The 19,866-nt window shown below is 40.1% G+C and overlaps 1 protein-coding gene across 14 annotated transcripts in view; it reads right to left on the bottom strand.

The window, feature by feature from the left end:
- The window catches only part of lef1 (lymphoid enhancer-binding factor 1), a 110,133-nt gene that overhangs the window by 42,040 nt on the left and 48,227 nt on the right, over positions 1-19,866 (bottom strand). For 5 of the 14 annotated variants that reach the window (XM_067584850.1, XM_067584848.1, XM_067584849.1 and 2 more), the window contains one exon: positions 1,420-1,611. In XM_067584850.1, coding sequence (XP_067440951.1) covers positions 1,420-1,566 — 147 coding nt within the window. In that variant the 5' untranslated portion in view covers positions 1,567-1,611. Of the gene's footprint in view, positions 1-1,419; positions 2,632-9,158; positions 9,293-19,866 lie in introns of those variants that run through there. The other 9 variants (XM_067584840.1, XM_067584839.1, XM_067584838.1 and 6 more) reach the window with 5 other exon arrangements.

The following is a 19,866-nucleotide window of genomic DNA, read 5'->3' on the forward strand; positions in this document are numbered from 1 at the left end:
CACTGGATTCCTAATTAACATTCAGCCTCTGTCTTGTGCGTCTCTAGGACATTTGGTGGTGAAATGTGCATCGTCTCGTTCAGGATGTGCCCAAAATTCAATTAACACTGCGGTTAATGACAAAACAGCCGACTAAACTTTGTGATAGGGAAGCTGCAGCCTGCATCCCGAGGTCAGTGCACGGGTAGATGGATGCAGGAAAGAAAATGAAAAACAAAATTTTACCTGTGACGTTTCATGTACATTTTGTGTCTCTGTGTGTGTGTGTGTGTGTGTGCTAATAAAATCCCATCTGTGTCACTGGAATATTAAGCGTGAGAATGGATCACTTTGTAATAATTTTAGAAATATTAAAAATGCATCATTAATAATTCTTCCGTAGAGATTTTTAATGCATTCACATACAGATTTATACATTTCACAATTTCTCTGCCATGTCGCCTCTTAATATCTTTAATCTGATCAGATAAGAACAAGTTAAATAAATGTTACTGTAAATGTGTTTTAGTAAAATTCTCAGTCTTAAAAACATGCTAAAATAATTTCTGAGCCAGCCCAAAAATAATATTAGGAATTAGCAGGAATATGAAAATACAAACATCACATCCTGGCAGCAAAATGACTCAATGCTATTTTTTCCTCAGGACTTTTGAGGTAAGTTAATTAATCATCCTGTTTGTCAATAGGTTTTAAGCCACATGTGCTGAACAGATTCATGTGCTGGTGTTTACAGCTGCTGAGGGTTATACCAAAGCAAACACAGCTATTAGCCTGCTTGTCACTGGCAGCACACAAGGCCCCAATTCTTAGGCTTACATCTTAAAATATCTTTTATACTTTTTCCAATTTAAATTTCACCGACAAATTCATAGACTACTCAGAGGGTCGAGCAAACACTTTAGGCCTTTAGTGTATCCACTCATGAGATTATTGGCTGTTTAGGATGTAATATTTAGAGGAGGCGAAGCTTGTACACCTGGCTCTGCAGACTTGAAGTGGCATCATTAAAGCTATTCATTTTTATGAAAACGAAATACACCCAGCGAGACAGTGGAGGCTGTAAATGCACCTGAAGTCAGCTTGTATTTTATATTAGCCTCAGATACACTTTTATGATATGAGCAGGGGTGTTCAGAGGATGGAGAATAATTTTTAGGCCTGTTTTGTTCATTTTTCATCCATTTTTTTTAAGTAGAAAAACTGTTCAGACAACCTAAGAGTCTCTCATATCAAAGTGCTGACAGCTAAATGAAAAGCAGATATTTTAATGCTGAAAGGGGATAAAATAACTTTGTTTACAGGCCGCTGCAGGCTGCTTCCTCTCTCTGATGGAGTTCAGAGTTGATAACACACCTTCCTCTCTCCCTCATCACTCACCACATGAGTGAAAACACACACACACACACATACATCACTCACATCGTGGCTGTTGCTGTTGGGGCTGCTCTCCGACTCGTTGACCAGAGATGACTTGATGTCCGCCAGGTCTCCCTCTTCCTCCGAGTGGCTGAGCTCGGCGAAGATTTGCTCCTTCTGCGGGTCTCCTTCGTCTTTGAACGGGATCATTTCGTCTGTGGCGCACAGCTCCGGGTCTCCGCCGCCGCCTGATAACTGTGGCATTTTTATTTTTTATTTTTTTTTACTCTGTTTGTTTCACCAAGAAAACTAAGGGCAACACACACGCCAGCACTGTCCCAAACTGCAGAGGGAAAATTCCCCACCAAAATCCCCCGAAACCTAGTGGGAAAACGTCCCTCTGTTTAACCGGAGCGTCGACCGCGAGTCGCTTGGAGAGGAAGCGGCGTGCGCAAACACGCTGCCGGTGTGTTTTTAACGGAGCAACAGGAGAAGTGCGGCTTATGTCGGCGTCCTTTTTCACCAGCAAAGTTTAACTAGGAGGACTGAAAGTCAGACCAGAAAAACTTGAGATGTAAAGGGTCAGAATGAATGTCCGGTGCACGCCTCAATGTCATGAGGGAAAACCAAAAAAAAAAAAAAAAAGGGAGACAAACCACGAGTTAAAATCTCATCACTTCAGTCAACACACACACACAACCGACCGACGGATATGGTCCTGTAGAAATGTCTCAACGTAAAAAAAGTGCATTTATAAAAGTGAGAACAAATATTTCCTCGGTGGTCCAGTGAAGAGCTGACGCGTCCTTGAAAGTGAAGGAAAAAAAACAGGAGGCTAACAAAACCAAAACACCGTCTGGAGGTGAAAAGGTAACTGATGGATGTGCAACTGGAAGAAAACACAGTTTTAACACTTAGACGAGAAGACAAGCAACGCGGTGGATCGCTTTCATGCTTTAAAAATACATCCTCAGTGATGGTCGGATGAGGAGGGATTAAAGCAAAAGTCATAAAACAATCAAAAAAAGGAAGATAGAGAGGAGAAACGCCGTGGACCGACTTCCCACTGCTCCCGCAGTGCTTCCACAGTGTAATGTAACCAGTGTGTGTATGTGTGTGTTGGTAATGTAGCTGTGCTCCCTCCTCCTCCTCCTCCTCCTCCTCCTCCTCTTTCTCTCTCTCAGTCACTGGGAGGAAGGAGAGATGAAAGGGAAGCCGAGGCTCTGATTGACACCGCACCGATTGACACTCCTCCTGAGAGAGAGATTTATACTCAGCTGCTCACAACAAATGGGCAGACAGGAGAAGAAGAAGAAAAGAAGAAGAAGAAGAGGTGAGGCTGACACACGCACTGAGTGTGATGGGTTAAAACAATCACGATAAATAAAAATGATAATATGATAGAGAGAAAAAGACAAGCTGAAGCTTATTTGGCAGAGGCAGGAGAAGTGGAATTTAATCTAAACGCAAGAATTGGCAATAGCTTTATTCTCAGAAGAAATATCAAAAGAAAAAAACATCAACTGAGGCCACATTATAAGAAGAAAAAAAACATTCTTAGGTCGTTTTTGATTTGTAAAAAAAAATGTGTAGATCTGGCTATACATGTACATATAGATTTATATGTTTATTTGTAAAAGCAGGTGTGTGTGTGTGTGTGTGTGTGTTTAATCGCATTTTAAATTGCTTTCTATCAGTGTAGGCAATATCAAAGGCATACTTGTGGTTTTCCAAGTTTTTTTTAATTAGTTCTAAAATGTGTGCAAACACAAAAAAGTCTGTCACTCATATTCAGAAAAATAATGCCGCATTATATATATATGAGTAAATATATCTTGCCACAGTGGCGAGATGACAACAGACTGTAATATTATGGTATCGAAATAATTGATAACAGGCCAAGGGGTCCTTAAACTCGTGCATGTTACTGACCCCTAAAAAAAATCTCAAGATTTAAGCCTAAAACTCTCATCTGCTACGTTACCTTCAATATGGGAAGACTGGAAAGATGAAACTATATTCATTCATTCATTATCAACCCCCATACATACACATCAAAACAAGAAGCAAGCCAAAACTCAAGTCGTTTGAGTTTTTTTTTTCTTTTTTGTAAAATAACACACACATACACACACACACACAGACACAGACACACACGTGCTGAATAAATAAATAAAGTAATTAATTAATAATGCAAAGTGTGGAAAAACAGACAGGCAACGAACATAAGAAAAGAAGAATTGGGGTGTTGGAGTCTCACATATTTCATGAGGAAATAAAGGAAAAAGAGACTAAACACACAGTGGAAGTGGCGTGCTTTCTGTGTCTGTCTGAGCAGCGAGAGATTGCGTGAGAATCAAAGTTGGGATGGGGAGGCAGATCTTTATAAAGCGCGGGGGTGGGGTTAGCGGGGCGGAGCCGCGGCTGCCTTTGATCTTGCAGCGGCTGGCTCTTTCATCCCCGACCCCCCTCCCTCCCACCCACCCCCACCTCCCCTCCTCTCTCTCCCCCCCCCACACTCCCTCCTCCCTCTCCCCCCTTCCCTCCCACCTCCTCCTCCTCCTCCTCCCCGCTCTCCCTCGCCTTTGTATGACTAAATTTGGTCCGAGTGTGGAGCCGGGCCAACATTTCCACGTGTGCGTTCATCCCAGCTGAGAGAGAGAGAGGGTGAGAGAGAGAGAGAGAGAGAGAGAGAGAGAGAGAGAGAGAGAGAGAGAGAGAGAGAGAGAGAGAGGGGTTCTCTTCCGGGTAAGGAGACAGCGGAAAAAAAAAAGATCAAAGGCTTTTGGGGTTTTGGAAGCCGAGTGTGGATTCAAAAGAGCCGAGACTGGCTGCATTCCAGAGTATAGCGGAAAGCGTGCACTCACACACACACACTCACACACACTCACACACACACATACACACACTCACACTCACTCACTCACACACACACACATATACATACATAAGCAAGCACGAGCACGCACGCAAGCGGGATACAGGCACACGCGCACTGAAAGAGAGAGAGAGAGAGAGAGAGAGAGAGAGTTAATTAGAAAGATTTCACACAGGCAGACCCGAACAACCAAACCTTTCATTAAAAAAAACCCTTTAACATTATATTTCTTGTTTCCAGCCAAAAAAAAAAAAAAAAAAAAAAAAAAAAATCTGTGATACAAGGTGGCTGTTTTCCTTCCCACTCTGTAGAAACTGTCGGTTCATGCCTCATTACAGTACTTCTTTAATTTAATTAGCCGCCACTCTTTCTCTGGCACAATTTGAAATGATGCTACCTACCTACATCCACCACCACCACCCTAAAACCACGCTAATAGGAACAACCTCATTCCCTTGAAATATATTTTCTTCCGTGTCTTTTCCTGTATTCACCTTGGATTCGGTTGAAATCGTAAAATTTGGAGAATGGAGGGAAAAAAAGATTTCTGGTATCATAGGCCTATTAAGATACTAAAAAGAGACAGTGCAGGCCTGCAGGGCCTGAGGTATGAGTGAAGAGATCCAAATGAAGCAGATTAAATAAATCACAGGCCCTGGATGCTTCATGTTTGGTTTTTGGCTTTGGTTTTGGGTTATTAGCATTTTAATATATTATAAAATACAACATATAAGACTTTGTCACGGATAGAATGATAAAATTCTGGACTTATTTCAATCATTGCTGTTTTCTAGCCTTAACCTCAAAGCAATGTTTGGGATCCTGGAGAACAGCTCGAAAAACATACTTCACATTGTTTTATCGTCTTATACTCCACAGCCTTTCCTAATCGAATGAGAATTGCTTATAAACATAATTTTAAATTGATAACATGTTACAGAAAATGACAAAGTACTTGTGTATAGGGTTTCAGAGACGCTGTGCTGTAAAAATGGTTAATTCTGATGGATTTTCAGTTGTGAGATTTGTGTTGACAGTAGTTTTTACGCAGCTCTGCCCCTCCAAAATCCCAAATAAGTCAATTTGAATTTCTGTTATTGGAGTTTTGTAGCAGTATTTTTTATTGGGTGTCTAGCAGGGAGGGCTGGGGTCCAAATTGACCCTGAATATAAGTAACACTGATATTGTATATTCCTTTGTCTGTGAACGAGTTTTTGTTCAGTCGTCACAGACAAAAAGACAATAAATAATTAACAATGCTTTATTGTTTTTCCCATATTTTGTCACCTTCATCAAATGTGCAAGACCAGTTTTGGCAATACTCTTTTATATGCTGGGTTTTAATACAGTAAGGTCAAAAGAAAACAAAAAAAAAATACATATTTGAAGGGGAAAAAAATGTCAATTTTGCGATTATTTTTTATCCTTTTTAAACATACACTAGTGGGGTCTGTGGGAATAAAAACAACAAGGAAGTAAAGCTAATGTCAACAAAACGCAAAGATTAATCAAGATGTCATTCCACGTCCGACCAAAGAAATACTGGAAACTAATAACAAAAAATGGGAAACTGAATCATACAAAACAGACACATTCTTTTTAAGAAAAAGAGAAGATATTCCAGATACCCCAACAAATCATAAAAGACAACATTTGACTGATGGTATTGAAGGTGAAAATATCAGAGGATTAAGAAGTAAAACAAATCAATGCAGGGAGTCGACTTCATGTTTTTTAACCTGGTATTGATGTTGTTGCACATGTTACATAATGCAGTTCTGCTGGCTAAAAAAAATTAGCCACTAAAATAACAAGAAAAACAAATTAAGTACTGAAAACACAAATTAAGAACGATGAAGACTTCAATTTGATTCATTGGCTACATGGAAAAATGTCCAAAATAACCTACATTTTACTGTAATTTCATATTCTGGTCTTGTGCAATTTGTGGAAGCTTTGGGTGAGTGAGAGATTCATTATTTAATGCCCCTCTGCTGCATGATGAGAGACCACTGCAGAGAAGTCCATCTTCTTGATTAGAGAGCCTGAGAGGAGGGGGTCATTTGTTCACCGGGATACTACAGCGATGTACATATTTCACTGAGCAATATAGATTTTCTTTTTCATTTCTTTAATGAATATTGTCTGCAGCGGTGGAGCAGCAGCTCATCAGTAATAAGCCGGCGTAGATAAAGATGAGGCTTTTGTTTGCTGTGTAACGAGTAGAGTTTAGCGACTTGATGACAAGGCAACAAACGACAGCCTCTCTAATGAAGACGCTGTCAGAACACAGTTTCTCTTGACATCAAAATACAGTTTATTCTCCAGCGAGACTCTGTGTATCGCAGCTCCGGTTGTTAAAATAAAAAACCAGGAAAGTTGGAGTGGAGAGAAAAGAGAGATAAGGAAGGAGGGGAGAAGAAGAAAAACAGAGCTACATTAGCATTTCTCTCCTAATGAGTTCATAAGAGTGACCCCTCTGGATCTCACATGAAAAGGAAGATTTCCTGCTGCGCTGTGACCTGAATTCAGTTGTCTCTCACTTTAGATACTACATTTTGCATGTTATATAAGGAAGGAATATATCTATACACACAGCATAATTTATCACCAGCGGATTTCGATTCCTTATCTCCCTCCTTAAAGACCGGTAGTCAATCCGAAGGAGGAAATAAATATATTAATGGTCCACACATCATGGTGAGACACCATGTTGATGAACATAATGCATATTTAGCATATTTTGTTTTATATGATGTTTGTTTCCCCTTCTTATAAAGTTGCGAGAGTCTATCAGTTATAGCAGACAATATGAATTGTGTCAAACAAAATGCTCTTTGTTGGAACAGCATTCAGTCAAGGTCCTCTTTAGATCTATTATTGTCTCATCTTTTCTGTTCTATTTTCATTGCAATGCATAATACTTCAAACAAAAAATTACCCTAATTATCTCGAGTTCGCTCATTGTGCCTCGTGTGTACGTGTGTGTTTCTGTGTCTGCGTGTGTTCTGTGTGATGATTTGTCAATATCAGCTCCTAAATTCACTTGCCAGGTGAGCTCAATGGTGAAATCCCTTCTCTGCTGTCTATTCCACCTGCTAGTCATCCATAACAACTTCCTTGATGTAGAAATTATAGCCCTGCGTTCGCTGCCATCTCCAAGAAAACGACAGGAAACAAACATCAAATTATGATGAAAAGAGCTTGCAATTAAAGCTGCAAAAAGACACCATTTATCAAACGTGCAAATCAAAAACCGGGGGAGGTCCAAGGTGAGTGATTATTTGTGCTGTTCTTTGATTGGTGGAAGATGAGTCACTGTCTTGAAGGGGAGGAAAGTGTCTTGGGGGTAAGGTGAAGGAAGAGAGGGGCCGACGTGTGATCTGTTGATTTATGGCAACACTGTCAGGAGGCTGTCTCAGACAAACTGTCATTAAAATGAAATTATCTCCTTGATGGAAAAGGAGGGGGAATTTGTCATGCTATGTATATATTTTGGATGTGTCCAATTTGGAAAGGAGAGGCTGCAGTATGTAAAAAGAAAGCGACGAATCCAAGAATAAAGGCAAAATAACAAACATCACAATTAAAACAATTAAAAATGATTAGCATTTTAACATCTGAAATAATGTACTTGAAAAACAAGTTCCTCAGGAGGATCCACTCCTCACATTGTACAGATTACCAAATCCAATCAGCAGACTCCTCTATTGTCTTACTCACAGAGATAAAGAGTGATTCACGCCAAGCGGCACCAGACTCCACCCTGCTCTCCTCACCAGTCAGTGATGCTGACAGAAGAGAGAGAGATCGGCACTGAGTAAGCTTCTCAGAGAAAGAGAGGGAGAGTTAGGGATCACTTTTCCTCTGAGACTTGGCTCACTCTCACAGGCGAGACGGTATTAACTTACATTCTCCAAACTTCAAAAACCTGAGTGCTTGCATGCCGCCATCATTGCTAGACAACATTGGACAAACATGCACATGCACAGACACAATCTCCTTCTCCTGTCTGGCTTTCCACACTGTTTCAACACACAAGTGTGTCCATAAAGAACCAATAGTTGGAGGTGCTGCCTCGCTGCAGCCAAAAGAAAAATCCTCTGGGGCATATAATATCATGACAGGCAGTCTTTCCCTACTGTGTGTGTACATGCAGCCCCGTCCTGCTGTCACCTGTGAAGACTAATGGGCAGATTAACACTTGGCTGACCCAGGTGCCTTGAGGGAAACTGATGGTGAGGGTGTTTACCTACAAACTTCACCCAGCTGGGACGGCCACCTTCTCTGCAGCGGACTCTCAGTTTGCAGGAATTTACGGAAATCTGCTGAGCTTGCCAATTGGCACCATGGACTTCTATTGTTGATAGGGGCAACTCTGTGTGCTGTACGAAGGGATCACCAAAGTTATTACAATTCATCCTGAGGGATACAAAAATGTCTGTGCCAACTTTCATCACATTTGTCGAGACTTTTCACTCAAAGCCACAAATGTAAACCTTATGGTGGCGCTAGGGGAAAAGTCAGGGTTCACCAAAGTCATTAGGAGACTGTCTGGGAACCATGAACATCTGTACCAACTTCTCTGCCAGTCTATTTAGTAGATGTTAAGATATTTCTCTGGATATGTGAAAGCACTGTAGGAAAAGTTGTGAAGTCAGTAGGCTTCATCGTCAAGGGACCTGAATGTCTGCACCAAATATCATTTGCAGTCTGTCAAGTAGTTGTTGAGATATTTCAGTCTAGACCGACAGACCAATATTGCCATAGAGCCACACCTCTAGAGTGACTAAAAAACATTTGTTCCACAGTAAGTGAAAGTTTAGGGGCTTTTCATTCAGTTACGCAGTGGGAAAGGGCAAGTTATAATTGATCAGGTTAGAGAGGCATGACAAGGCCCCTTTTTCATTGTGCAGGGCCTTACATATGTCCAGAGACTGGCCGAGCTTCTCCACCAGCCGTCCTCCACTGCGCGCTGCTGTGTTGTGCTGCATTCTTCAGGTCCAAAGGGGAAGTGGTCCAGTCCTCTCAGCGCACACAGCTACTCCTTTCATCCCACTGTGTTATTGGAGAAAGCATTGAGCGTTGCGTCAGGGCCTGCTGTGTCAGGGTCAGGGGTCAGAGCTGACCTGCTAAGAGGTCGCGGGGCCCCCATCCAGTCTGTAATCAAGCACACAGCACACCTCGCTGACCCCGCTCCTCTGTCTGTGCCCGTCGCCAAGCCTCAGCCCGCCTCGGCTGCCTGAGATCAAACACGGAGCGGCAGTACCTCTGGCCCTGTGTTATCAGCCTGGGTGTCTCATCACATCAACACGCAGGGCTAAACAGTAAACACAGCCAGCCTGGTTTGACTCAATGTGTGTGTGTGTGTGTGTGTGTGTGTGTGTGTGTGTGTGTGTCTGTGAGTGCGGAAGCCTGTGAACATATTTGGAACCTTGTGCGTGACTGCACCTGGATGCGAGAAGGTTAAGATTGTTTAGATTTTATCAATTCTGATTTAGATTCCAGTTCTTATAATATCCGGTTCAGATTGTTGGCATATTATCTGACTAAGAAAAGAAACCAAAATATCTTTTTTTTTTTTTTTAAACTTTATTTTCAGCAAATTTAGGCTGCGGTAAGCAGTCATTTGTCATAAAAATGACTAAACTGTAATTTTGCTTAACTTCATTAATTCAGCCTGATATTGTGTTCATGATCTTGTTGGGAGGATGGGTTATTTAGTTTGTTTCCCTAACCAGTAGTTAGTGATGTATTTTGATGTCATTTTCAATTGACATGGAAGCAGCAAACACAGTTCTCTATTCTTGGTTGAAAGTTAAAATTAAGTAAATGTGCCATGCAGAAGTTGAATTTTTGACATTTTTCACTGGTCGAACAAAACTTGTGGCAGCTGTGGTTCAGGAGGTAGAGCATGTTGTCCATTTTTGTTCATTCATTTCATTTGTTTCATTCTTGTGTTCGATGCACTAATTTTACTATTGTGTAGCATGGTGACTTGAGCTGTGACATCAAAAACACTGCATTCTTACATCATGCTACAGTAAATTTTTGTCACGAACGTCCTTTGGTGTGAAATGAAAGTAAGTTCAAACTTTTAAGAGCTTTTAAGAATCAATAAGTGAAATCAAAAAGCACGTTTCTTAATGAATCCTCGCATTTTATAAATTTGGGACAGTTCCAATTTAGAGCCAACCCTAGATAGCTTATCACTGTGAATGTGCTTATGTTTTTTTTTTAAGATTAATTTTTGGCCTTTGCCTTTTTTTTTTTAGATAGATCACAGTGAAGATACAGACAGGAAAGGGAAGAGAGGAGAGGCTTGAATCAACTAGAATTAAACAGGGGATGATGCAACCACATAGTATGCATCATAACCACAAGGCCACCGGGACGCCTTGGATCAGTTTGTGCAGTCCCATCACTAGTTGCCATGATGTTTCCCACAGATGGAAAGGGTGTGTGTGTGAAGAGCCCAAGCAAGAAATATTTAACCAGGTTGGTAGTCGACTTCCTCTGCGCACCAGCTTACACTTCTCCAAAGAGAGGCCTGTTAGATACACTCCTTACAGACTGAGTATCCTAGAGGCTTAAATGATCGATTGTTTTTGTCTTGTTTTTTTATGAATACAGATGAGTATTATTGATGTATTTGTATTTTCTATGGATGGTATACACATGATGAGTTTACATATGTACATACATGCGTTTTCTTAGTGTATAAATGAATTGGTCATTTATCTGGTTGTTGCAATAACAGAATGTGTTATATTTCTCCTTATGACTTAATTTTTCTTACTGCTTATTTGTCTTTTGATGATGTTGTTTTGATGATCTGTATCAGCTGGTTGTTAATCACTAGCAGGTCCCTGGCTGCTGTTTAATAGGGGTCACACCCACATATGTCTCAGAAACGCTGAGGAAAGCCTAGGGCTGAAACGCGTCCGTTTCCTTCTGCTGCTGTGCATTATTAAAAGTGTTACATACTTATTTGCGAGTGCTGACTACTTCATTTGCTATTTTCGTGCCTTTTGGGTCGGCACCCGTTACACTTTGAAGACATTTGAGTTGAGCACGCCAGTTCTCTTGTTTGTTTCACCAGCTTACACCACCAGGATATAACTGTTAAAACCACTGGAGTGTGATACTTACTCCTGCTGATTGATTTCTTCTATTCTCACAAGAGGAAAAGTCCACAATTCCCCGGAGTTGTTACTAGAGAGGAAAGCATTTCCAGACGCAGGCACATGCTGCCAATTTGACGGGTTTAGTTAGGCACCTTGGCTCCACTCCTTTGCTGTATTTAAAAAGCATCAGATGAGTGTTTTTTTTTTTTAGGAAGGCTGTGTTTGACTCTGTTTCGGAGTGGGGAAACAACTCATTTCTTTCCTTTGTCTAAGGGTTTTTCCCCCACGTCTCCCAACATGAAGAAATTGTTGCAAATGAGTCACTTCTTCTTGGCAGGCCTCAGGCAAAGGAGAAAAAAGAATGGCCATATTCTTGAGTAGACAAAAGTGATTTACTTATCCTGTCACTGCTTTAATTATTTCTGATTAAAAGTGGTGATTACTAATATTGAAATTTACTTTATGTAATATCTCAAATGACATCAATAAAATCTGTATTATCCTGAACATAGCAAAAAAAAAGTTATTTGTCTTGTTTCACATACACCAACACCCATTTAAAAGTTCTGTCTGGGATTGTGTGTGAGTAATTGTGTGTAGAGACATTGTTCAAAAAGATTTTGGAAAATGTGTGTTGAGGTTTATGTTTGTGTGCATGCATGACTTCATGTGTTGGTAAATGAGTGTGTTATTGTTCTTGTCGGTCTGGGAGTCGAGATCAAAGGCAGACCTCGTCTCTCTATAACTGGCTTTCATTTCTGGACCGACTCTAAAGTGGAAATGTCATATTTTCCCCTCCCAGTTCCTTTGCGCTCCAACATGTGGTTGCAGGTAATATTTCAGGGGTGCGATGTATGCATGTACGTAGTATGGGGGGCCAGGGACATGCAGTCTACTGTAAACCTGTTTTGTCTTGTTGCTAATTTTATTATGCTAAAATGATGTGGCCAAGAGAGCGTTTGAACTCTTGGCCTCAGTCTCACCCAAGTCATGACCCCAATTTGAGCCAAATTTGAAACAGTAAAATCCCAGAGGATGTATAGTGAAGAGGCTGTGCCAAAATCCCTCTTGCCCTGCCTCGCCCTGCCATCTGCTTCATAAAGTGTAGTCATGAAAGGCCTGCGAGAGTGAGATTTAGTGCCACCACACCTTAAAGAAATGCCACATTCTGTAAACATCCATGCTACTTTTTTCCAAATTTCTTTGTGTGCAATTAAAATGTATCAGGAAGGCTTTTTTATTCAGGGTGTGGTGACCTACTGCCCCTGTAGATTTTTCCAGTGTTTGTGCTTTCCCACTGCTGTTAATGTCATTTGTCCTCCTCTGATTTCAGTGCTCCTGTTGACTTGCCTTGGCTTTGACTTGAAGTGATGCTCATAAACAAGGCTCCCCTGTGCATTTCTCTGTTTTCATCTCCATCCAGTACAGTCGCTGCCTAGACGTTTGATATGTCTGGGAATGCCAATGCTGTTAGGGTCACCTCTTTCAGGCACCACAATGTCAGATGCAAAGACAAAGAGACCGAGAGAGATGAGAGAGAGAACACCCAGATGATGATTTAAGAGAGGCCAATCCTTCGGAGATGACACTGAAAATGTTCACAAATTTCCGTAGACACAAATCCCTCCCACAACACATAAAACATGTGAATGTTTCCTCTCTTTGTAGACTGCCACTGGTCCAGGTTCAGACTTAAAAGGCATTCCGAATCTCTTTATCGAGCCTTTGAGCCCCATTTTTTAAATTGTTCCTTGCTTTAATCCAACAAATTCAAAGACTTTCACATGTTATGAGAATTCCCCTCGTCAATGATAAAACAATTGATATGGAAAAGTCTAGTTCATCAACAAACCTATAAAAGGGGAAGATGTGCAAAACATTTCTAACAAGAGGTACTGTAATTTTATCAGTTACGGTAAATGACAGTCATTGCAGACACGTGCCTTCCATCATTTCTAGTACTTGAAAAATACATGGTGTATACATCCTGGTATTTAAGACTCAACAGACATCCACTCAGGGAGACATTTTACTAAGATTTCAAGGCTATCTTGAGAGCATCGACATGAGCACCAGTACTATTGACCCTTTGATCGTTATTATGCAGTCTGGATGCAGAGTTTCAGCAGAATAACTTGGCCAAAGACAGAACAGCAAAACATTCTCATATTGCTCAGAAAGAAAGAAAACAGTTCTCCATGTTTGCATTGATTTCAGTGTTCTCACTGGCCAAACCGCCTGAATGGAGACATTATTAGTTATAGTACAGCCAATACTATAACCATGCCGGACAATGTTGGCAACCCAGCATGTGTGTTGGAGCATTGAATGTGTGTTTTAGGCACCCTGCGTGCTGCTTGGCTTCGGTGCATTAACAGATCAAGCCAGATGCTCAGTGTGATCTGTCATAGGGGATCGGGCTGGATCACAGTGGGGGAAAATGAAAATAATCTTGCTCCAACACGACATCGCACAACTGTTTCTCCTCAATGATACGAGAAATTACTGAATGAGAAGAAGAAGAAAAAAAAAAAACAAAAGGAAACAATGTGTGTTGTGGTTGTTTGATGGTGAGAGAGTGATGGGTGGGGGAGTCTTTGTTCTTGCAATTAAGATCAAATGTAATGATTTCAGAGACAAAAACACATTTTCAACACATGCCATCATCAAGACGAGGAGTGAAAGTCTCCTGGAAAGTCCAATTAAAACACACCTTTTTGATGTATAATTGAAATTGGTTAATATATAATATATCCATTCGGTCGAGCATGATCATTTCAAGAAGTTAAGTTTAATCTTTTGACACTGTAAAATGATTCAAAATTGTTTAAATGAAAAAAAAAACACAGAGACGTAAACATAAACCTTTTGTATTTGTTGAATCTGGAATCTCATACTCTATCTAATTTATATTGATGCTTATAATGTATGATCGCACTCCTACTTGTGCAACCAAAAGTGATTGAATGTTGTGCTGTCATGCAAAAACAGACAAAAAGGGCATATTGATGTTTTAAGATTTTTGAAAAGTGAGAGAACTCGCATTTGTGAGCGTCGTGAAAAGATGCTCCCCAAAAACAAAGCCCCCTTCCAAACACACCCTTCCTATTTTGAGCAGATGACACTGCCTTAGCATACATTACACATGCATATTATCTTCACTAATCACGCTACTTGTGAGCCTGATTGCAGTGTTGCTTAAGACGGGGTGAGCAGGGGGCTCCTTTGTGCTGGAGCTAATGATGTCCCTTTGTGATAGGGCTGGGTGTGAGGGTTGAGGACACTGGTATAGACTCCGAAGAGCTGCTGTGTGGGTCTTAGTGTGACTGGCAGCTGCAGTAATCCGCCCTTTGTGTCTTCAACAGGGCCCCACTGAGCTCCCCTGACAGGGACCGATGTTCCCAACTCTACCAGACAGCCCAGATGGGCCGAGTGACACGGAGGGAGAGAAGAAGGGAGGGAGAAGGAGAGTATCGAGAAAGAGAGGGAGAGACAACAGTAAGTTAAGAAGAGGAGAGCAAAGTAAAAGGGAAAAAATGGGGCTAAAAGGAAAAACCTGAGAGGAAAATCTAAAGGAGAAAGCGTGGAGGAATGGGGGTCTGTTCCTGAAAGCCGCGTGACAGCTCTGTTGCTGCTAAGACAGGATGGGCTCGGTGGCTTCGGATCAGGGCTAGTTTGTTTGCCCAGCATTTGTTTTTTGTTCCTTTGCGGTCACCCTGAAGCATGCCCAAGTAAGCGATCCGATTGGTCGAGACATTCTGGGCGCAGCACAATTAAAATCCATGGTCGCACACGATTACAGCAATACACACACTCTCTCGCCTTCTTTCTGTCACACACAAGTGTTTATTTACATTCAGTGGCCTTGTCGTGACGTCTGACAGGACTAGAATTTCTCTGTTGCTGCTTGTGGTTTGTGTTTGTCTCATCTCATTACTCTTGGTGATGTAGCGTGTGGGTTTCCTCTATGGCTTTACATGTTTAATATAAGTGAAGGCTCGCACAATATGCTCCTGTAACGCTTTTTTTTTTTACGTCTGCCATGACCACATCCTGCTCCACAGCATCACAAGAAATCATCGATAGGACCATGTCTCTTGTGAAAATGTATCATTTAGAAACACACGATATTTTGTGTGATTTTCGAAACAATACTGGAGTTTTCAGTACAGGAAGACAAGTGATTTAATGTAGTTCAGCAAAAAGTAAGTGTATATGTTTGTAGCACAGGACTGCAACTAAAGCACATTTTCTTGATGATTGATCATTTTGTCAATAAAATGTTGTAAAATAATGAAAAATGCCTGTTATAATTTCTTGAAGTCCAAGGTGTTGTCTTCAAATGTTTTGTTTTGTCTGATTAACAGTCCAAAATCCAAAGATATTCAGTTTACTATCATGTATGACACATAAAAGCTTCAAATTCTCAGATTTGAGAAGCTGCAACCAGCAAATTTTCCTCAAAATATGACTAAAATGATTATTCAATTATTAAAATGGTTGTCAAATTAATTGATCAGTCAGTTGACAGAAATTGATCGACTAATTGTTGCAGCTCTAGTGTGTAGTATTTTGCTTTGCTGTTAGCAGTGTGGATTTATGTCCTGCTTAGTACACTGACATTGTTAGTACTCAAACATGACTTTTCCCTAACCTTAAGAAAATTATTTTAGTAGTCTTTAAGCATACTTTTGTTGCCACAAGTGGATATTGTAAACAATTGAAAACACTGTCATGGATCATTTTGCTGATATTTTACATCACTAAAAAAGCTGAAGAAAAGCAATTATATACTCCCCAAATATATTTTTCAAAGTCAAAATAGTTGCATATAAATGTAATCCATATAGGAGATAAGAATTTTTTAAAAATTACAATCAAACAGCATTTTCAAAGCTGATTCCTGACTTTACATTTTGAAATCAAAATGTAAACCAAGTGATGGAGAGGAGGACAATTTTACTTCATGAGATGGGTGGAGTGGTGGGATTCTTTAAAAATCTGTAATGGCCTTATCAGTTGGAGTTTTTATGTACACCTGCTGGTACCTGAAGCCACCAGTTACTGTCTTCCACAAAACAAATGTAATGGGATTTTGATATACATCGTCACATACAGTATATGTACTGACAGTTAACATTAATTATTGTCATAAGTATTGTCGGCAAGAATGACACTATTACAATACAACCAACATTTTCTTTTAATGAAATTTCAAGTGCATTGATATACTGTAACCAGTTACCAAACCAAAAGACATTTTATTTGGAAAAAATATATTTGTTATTGATCTATAATTTAACATCAGGGATTTGAAATGTTTTCTTCTTTGTTTCTCCAGTTTTTCTGTATAATCTTATTACAAAAAAAATTGCTCTATACTTAAGTGTCCTGTCTAATGGCTGAGTCTTTTAAGACTTCCAAGGTATCACTGTGTCTATTCCCATAGTGAGTAGAGAACAGAAGCTTTATAAACAATGCTATTGTCATACTGGCTATATAGTGTGGTACAATAAGTAAAAAAAAGTGTTGGAACCAGGTTAAACACAGTCTGTTTCATTATGTTACATCAGTATTTGCTCCGGGTTCTCTGTTAAGAAATGTTTAGTGAGTCACTCAACTGAGTGCCTCATAATACATGTAATTATTTTTAAAACAATTATACAAACTGAGATTTATCACTGACCTAAGCTCTCCCTAGTAAGTGGAGTCAAAATAGTCAAACAAGGCAAGAATAAAGCAGTTTGTAGGATTTTATGTTGATTTGTCATTTTAATGATGTACTTTGTAATATTTTAGGATTATTATTATATTTTAGGATATTTATGTAAAATATAACCAAAATGTTAAGAAGTAGGCATACAAAAGAAGGCTTTTGATTGATTTTCACCATAAAAGTTAATATGAAGAGTCCTTTTTGTTTTATGTAATTTTCAAAAAGCAAGTCTTTCCCATTTGTGTTGCTTGGTAATCATTAGCAGTCAGTTGTACTGTATGTGTAGAATCTGTTAGAAATGTGTTTAAAATCCCAAGGGGCTGTTCACTGGTCCCTAATGACAATCAATAAGTGGTCTAAAGATGTCGGTCAGCAGGCAGAGCACAACAGAGTCAAAGACTAGTTCAAATAAACCTCCCAGTGGAAACAACAATAAAGGCTTAATAACAAACTCATACCCACAATCCTGTACCATGATATTATCTGCTCTTACTGCAACCAAGATGACAGGTCTTTGATTTTAGTGTGAATGAGCTCTTCACTTGAGACTTCAAACAAAACACAAAGCAACAGGGATTTGAGAGTGATAGAAATCCCATTGATCTTCCGCTTTCTTCTTAATTTATATTTAACCATTGGCTTGGCACCAAAAAAGATTGTGTTTATGGCCTCCTAAAATCCATCATTAATTTCTTACTGCTAAACCAAGACCAAACAATGTCGTAAATAATGTTAATCGCAGATGAAACTGTGTGATTTCACCATCAACATTTCCTCAAACAGCAGCATATTTACCCCAGCTCCCACAACAAGCTGTTGAGCCTTAAAGTCTTGGTGCTACACTGCAAGTAGGAGAAGTAATTGTCTACATTGAATTGCATGAGCTCAAATGGGAACTTGCTCAGATGTGTTTGGAAACTAATTGGGAGACAGAAACAGCAAACAGCTTTAGTGAACAGAGTTGGGTCACTGTAAATTCAAACAACATAAATTTCAGTTTAAATAATACTAAATGCATCCGTTCAGACAAGTATGTTTGTATGGTGGTGGTAAATGAATGAATGAATTAAACAATCTAGTCAAACCGAATGTTTTCTCAGACAGCAGGTGCTAACTAATTTAAGTCACAATAAAACTGCATGTTGGGAGAATTTCACTTCCTTAAAGGTATACTATGCAGGATTTTTCTAAAAAAAATAAATAAATACAAAGGTAATCCCTCTCAATCAATCACAAACTAGAAGTGTGTGGTAGTGTATTTATCTGCAGAGACCCTGCCCTCTGCCTGTATTTTCTTATTATTCTGCTGTGTTTCGGACGTTTGTGGGCGTCAACCTTTGGACAGTGGGTGTGTAGCCCCCAGCCAATAACAGCGCGCAGGGTGTGAGGTCAGGACAAGTAGTGTAGTGACCAGGTTACATCGCTTGCTCTGTCTCTCTCCTCTGCTCTGCTCTATGTCTCTGTGTCATGAATTTATGAAGAGCTGCAGGTCTGTGTGTTTGTTTGACCGAGGGAGAGGCTGAGCTACACGCACGCAGAGCAGAGAGGCCACAGCGGACAGGATGAAGATCTGCATTTACACAAAATCCGGCAATGTGGCACCTTCCCGCAGGATTGTGTGTTGGGCAGGTTTATTTGTACTTTAGAACGTAAGCGCCATTAAACAATCAGATAATAACGTTTTATTTATCTGATTCATGGCTTTGTTCTTGCCAGTGCTGCTCCCTCTCTCTCAGTCATAGAGCTGGGGAGGAGGGGCCAACATTGAATGCTGTGTGTTTACAAACAGCAACCAACAAATCCTGCATAGTATACCTTTAATTAATGAAGCAAAGACCAAAATTTATGACAGTGGGCTCTACACACAGACCATTTGTGGCAACAACCATGTGTGAGCATGGCCATACAGACACTTAATGTAGTATTAAGAGAATTGTGTCTAGTTTTGGACAATGCAAAGCCAAACACATGAGCATGTACGGGCTCTGGCGAACATGTGCAGATGACAAAATTTACATCATACAGACCATCAAGGCTATGCGGACACAAAATAAAATTTGCACTATAGATGCAAATTTGGACAGGTGGAAGACACTATATGTTATTTTCGTAAAACTCACAAAAACAACATTTTGAAGAACGGATCAATGTAAACACACTACTTGTTATAGTCAACTCAAATTCTTCAAGGGGTCATGAATTTTACAATTCACTTAACTGAGTGACATTTTTAGACGAGCCAACAATTTAGACTCTTACCCTTGTGTTCATTCATACGTACACTCAGGCCTGTGTTTGATGACAGATGTTTTAAATGAAGGGCAGAAAGTGAACCAAATCGGATGCACTTGGTCTGTAGATTTCCCGGTTTGGGAGCGGATTAGAAACTGGAGAGCTGCACATCCATCTTTCTATCTCTGTCTAATTGGCATGTCATAATTGTGACTCCACAAAGCCCAGTGAAGTCAGGACACTGACTGGATGTCTAAAAGTAGGTGTCTTTGCACGCCACGCTCTCCGGTCTGCAATTTCGGTGAAGAAATATGGTGTTTGAGGCCTGTGATTCAATAGTTCTGGAAACCAGAAAGCTCAGATCGGAGTTACAATTGAACATAATTAATGCCTATCACCATTCAGTAACTCACTTTGCCTTTTCCTTGAACTAGAAACATTATGTACATATGGGAAGATCTGAAGACAACCAACTGCAAGACTACAAACAAGCAGCAAGAGCTGACATCCACAGCACACAAAAGTGGTATATACTGTAACTGTAAAGGGTGCAGCTA

This window comes from Thunnus thynnus, chromosome 3 (assembly GCF_963924715.1).
Source record: "Thunnus thynnus chromosome 3, fThuThy2.1, whole genome shotgun sequence".
Taxonomy (NCBI): domain Eukaryota; kingdom Metazoa; phylum Chordata; class Actinopteri; order Scombriformes; family Scombridae; genus Thunnus; species Thunnus thynnus.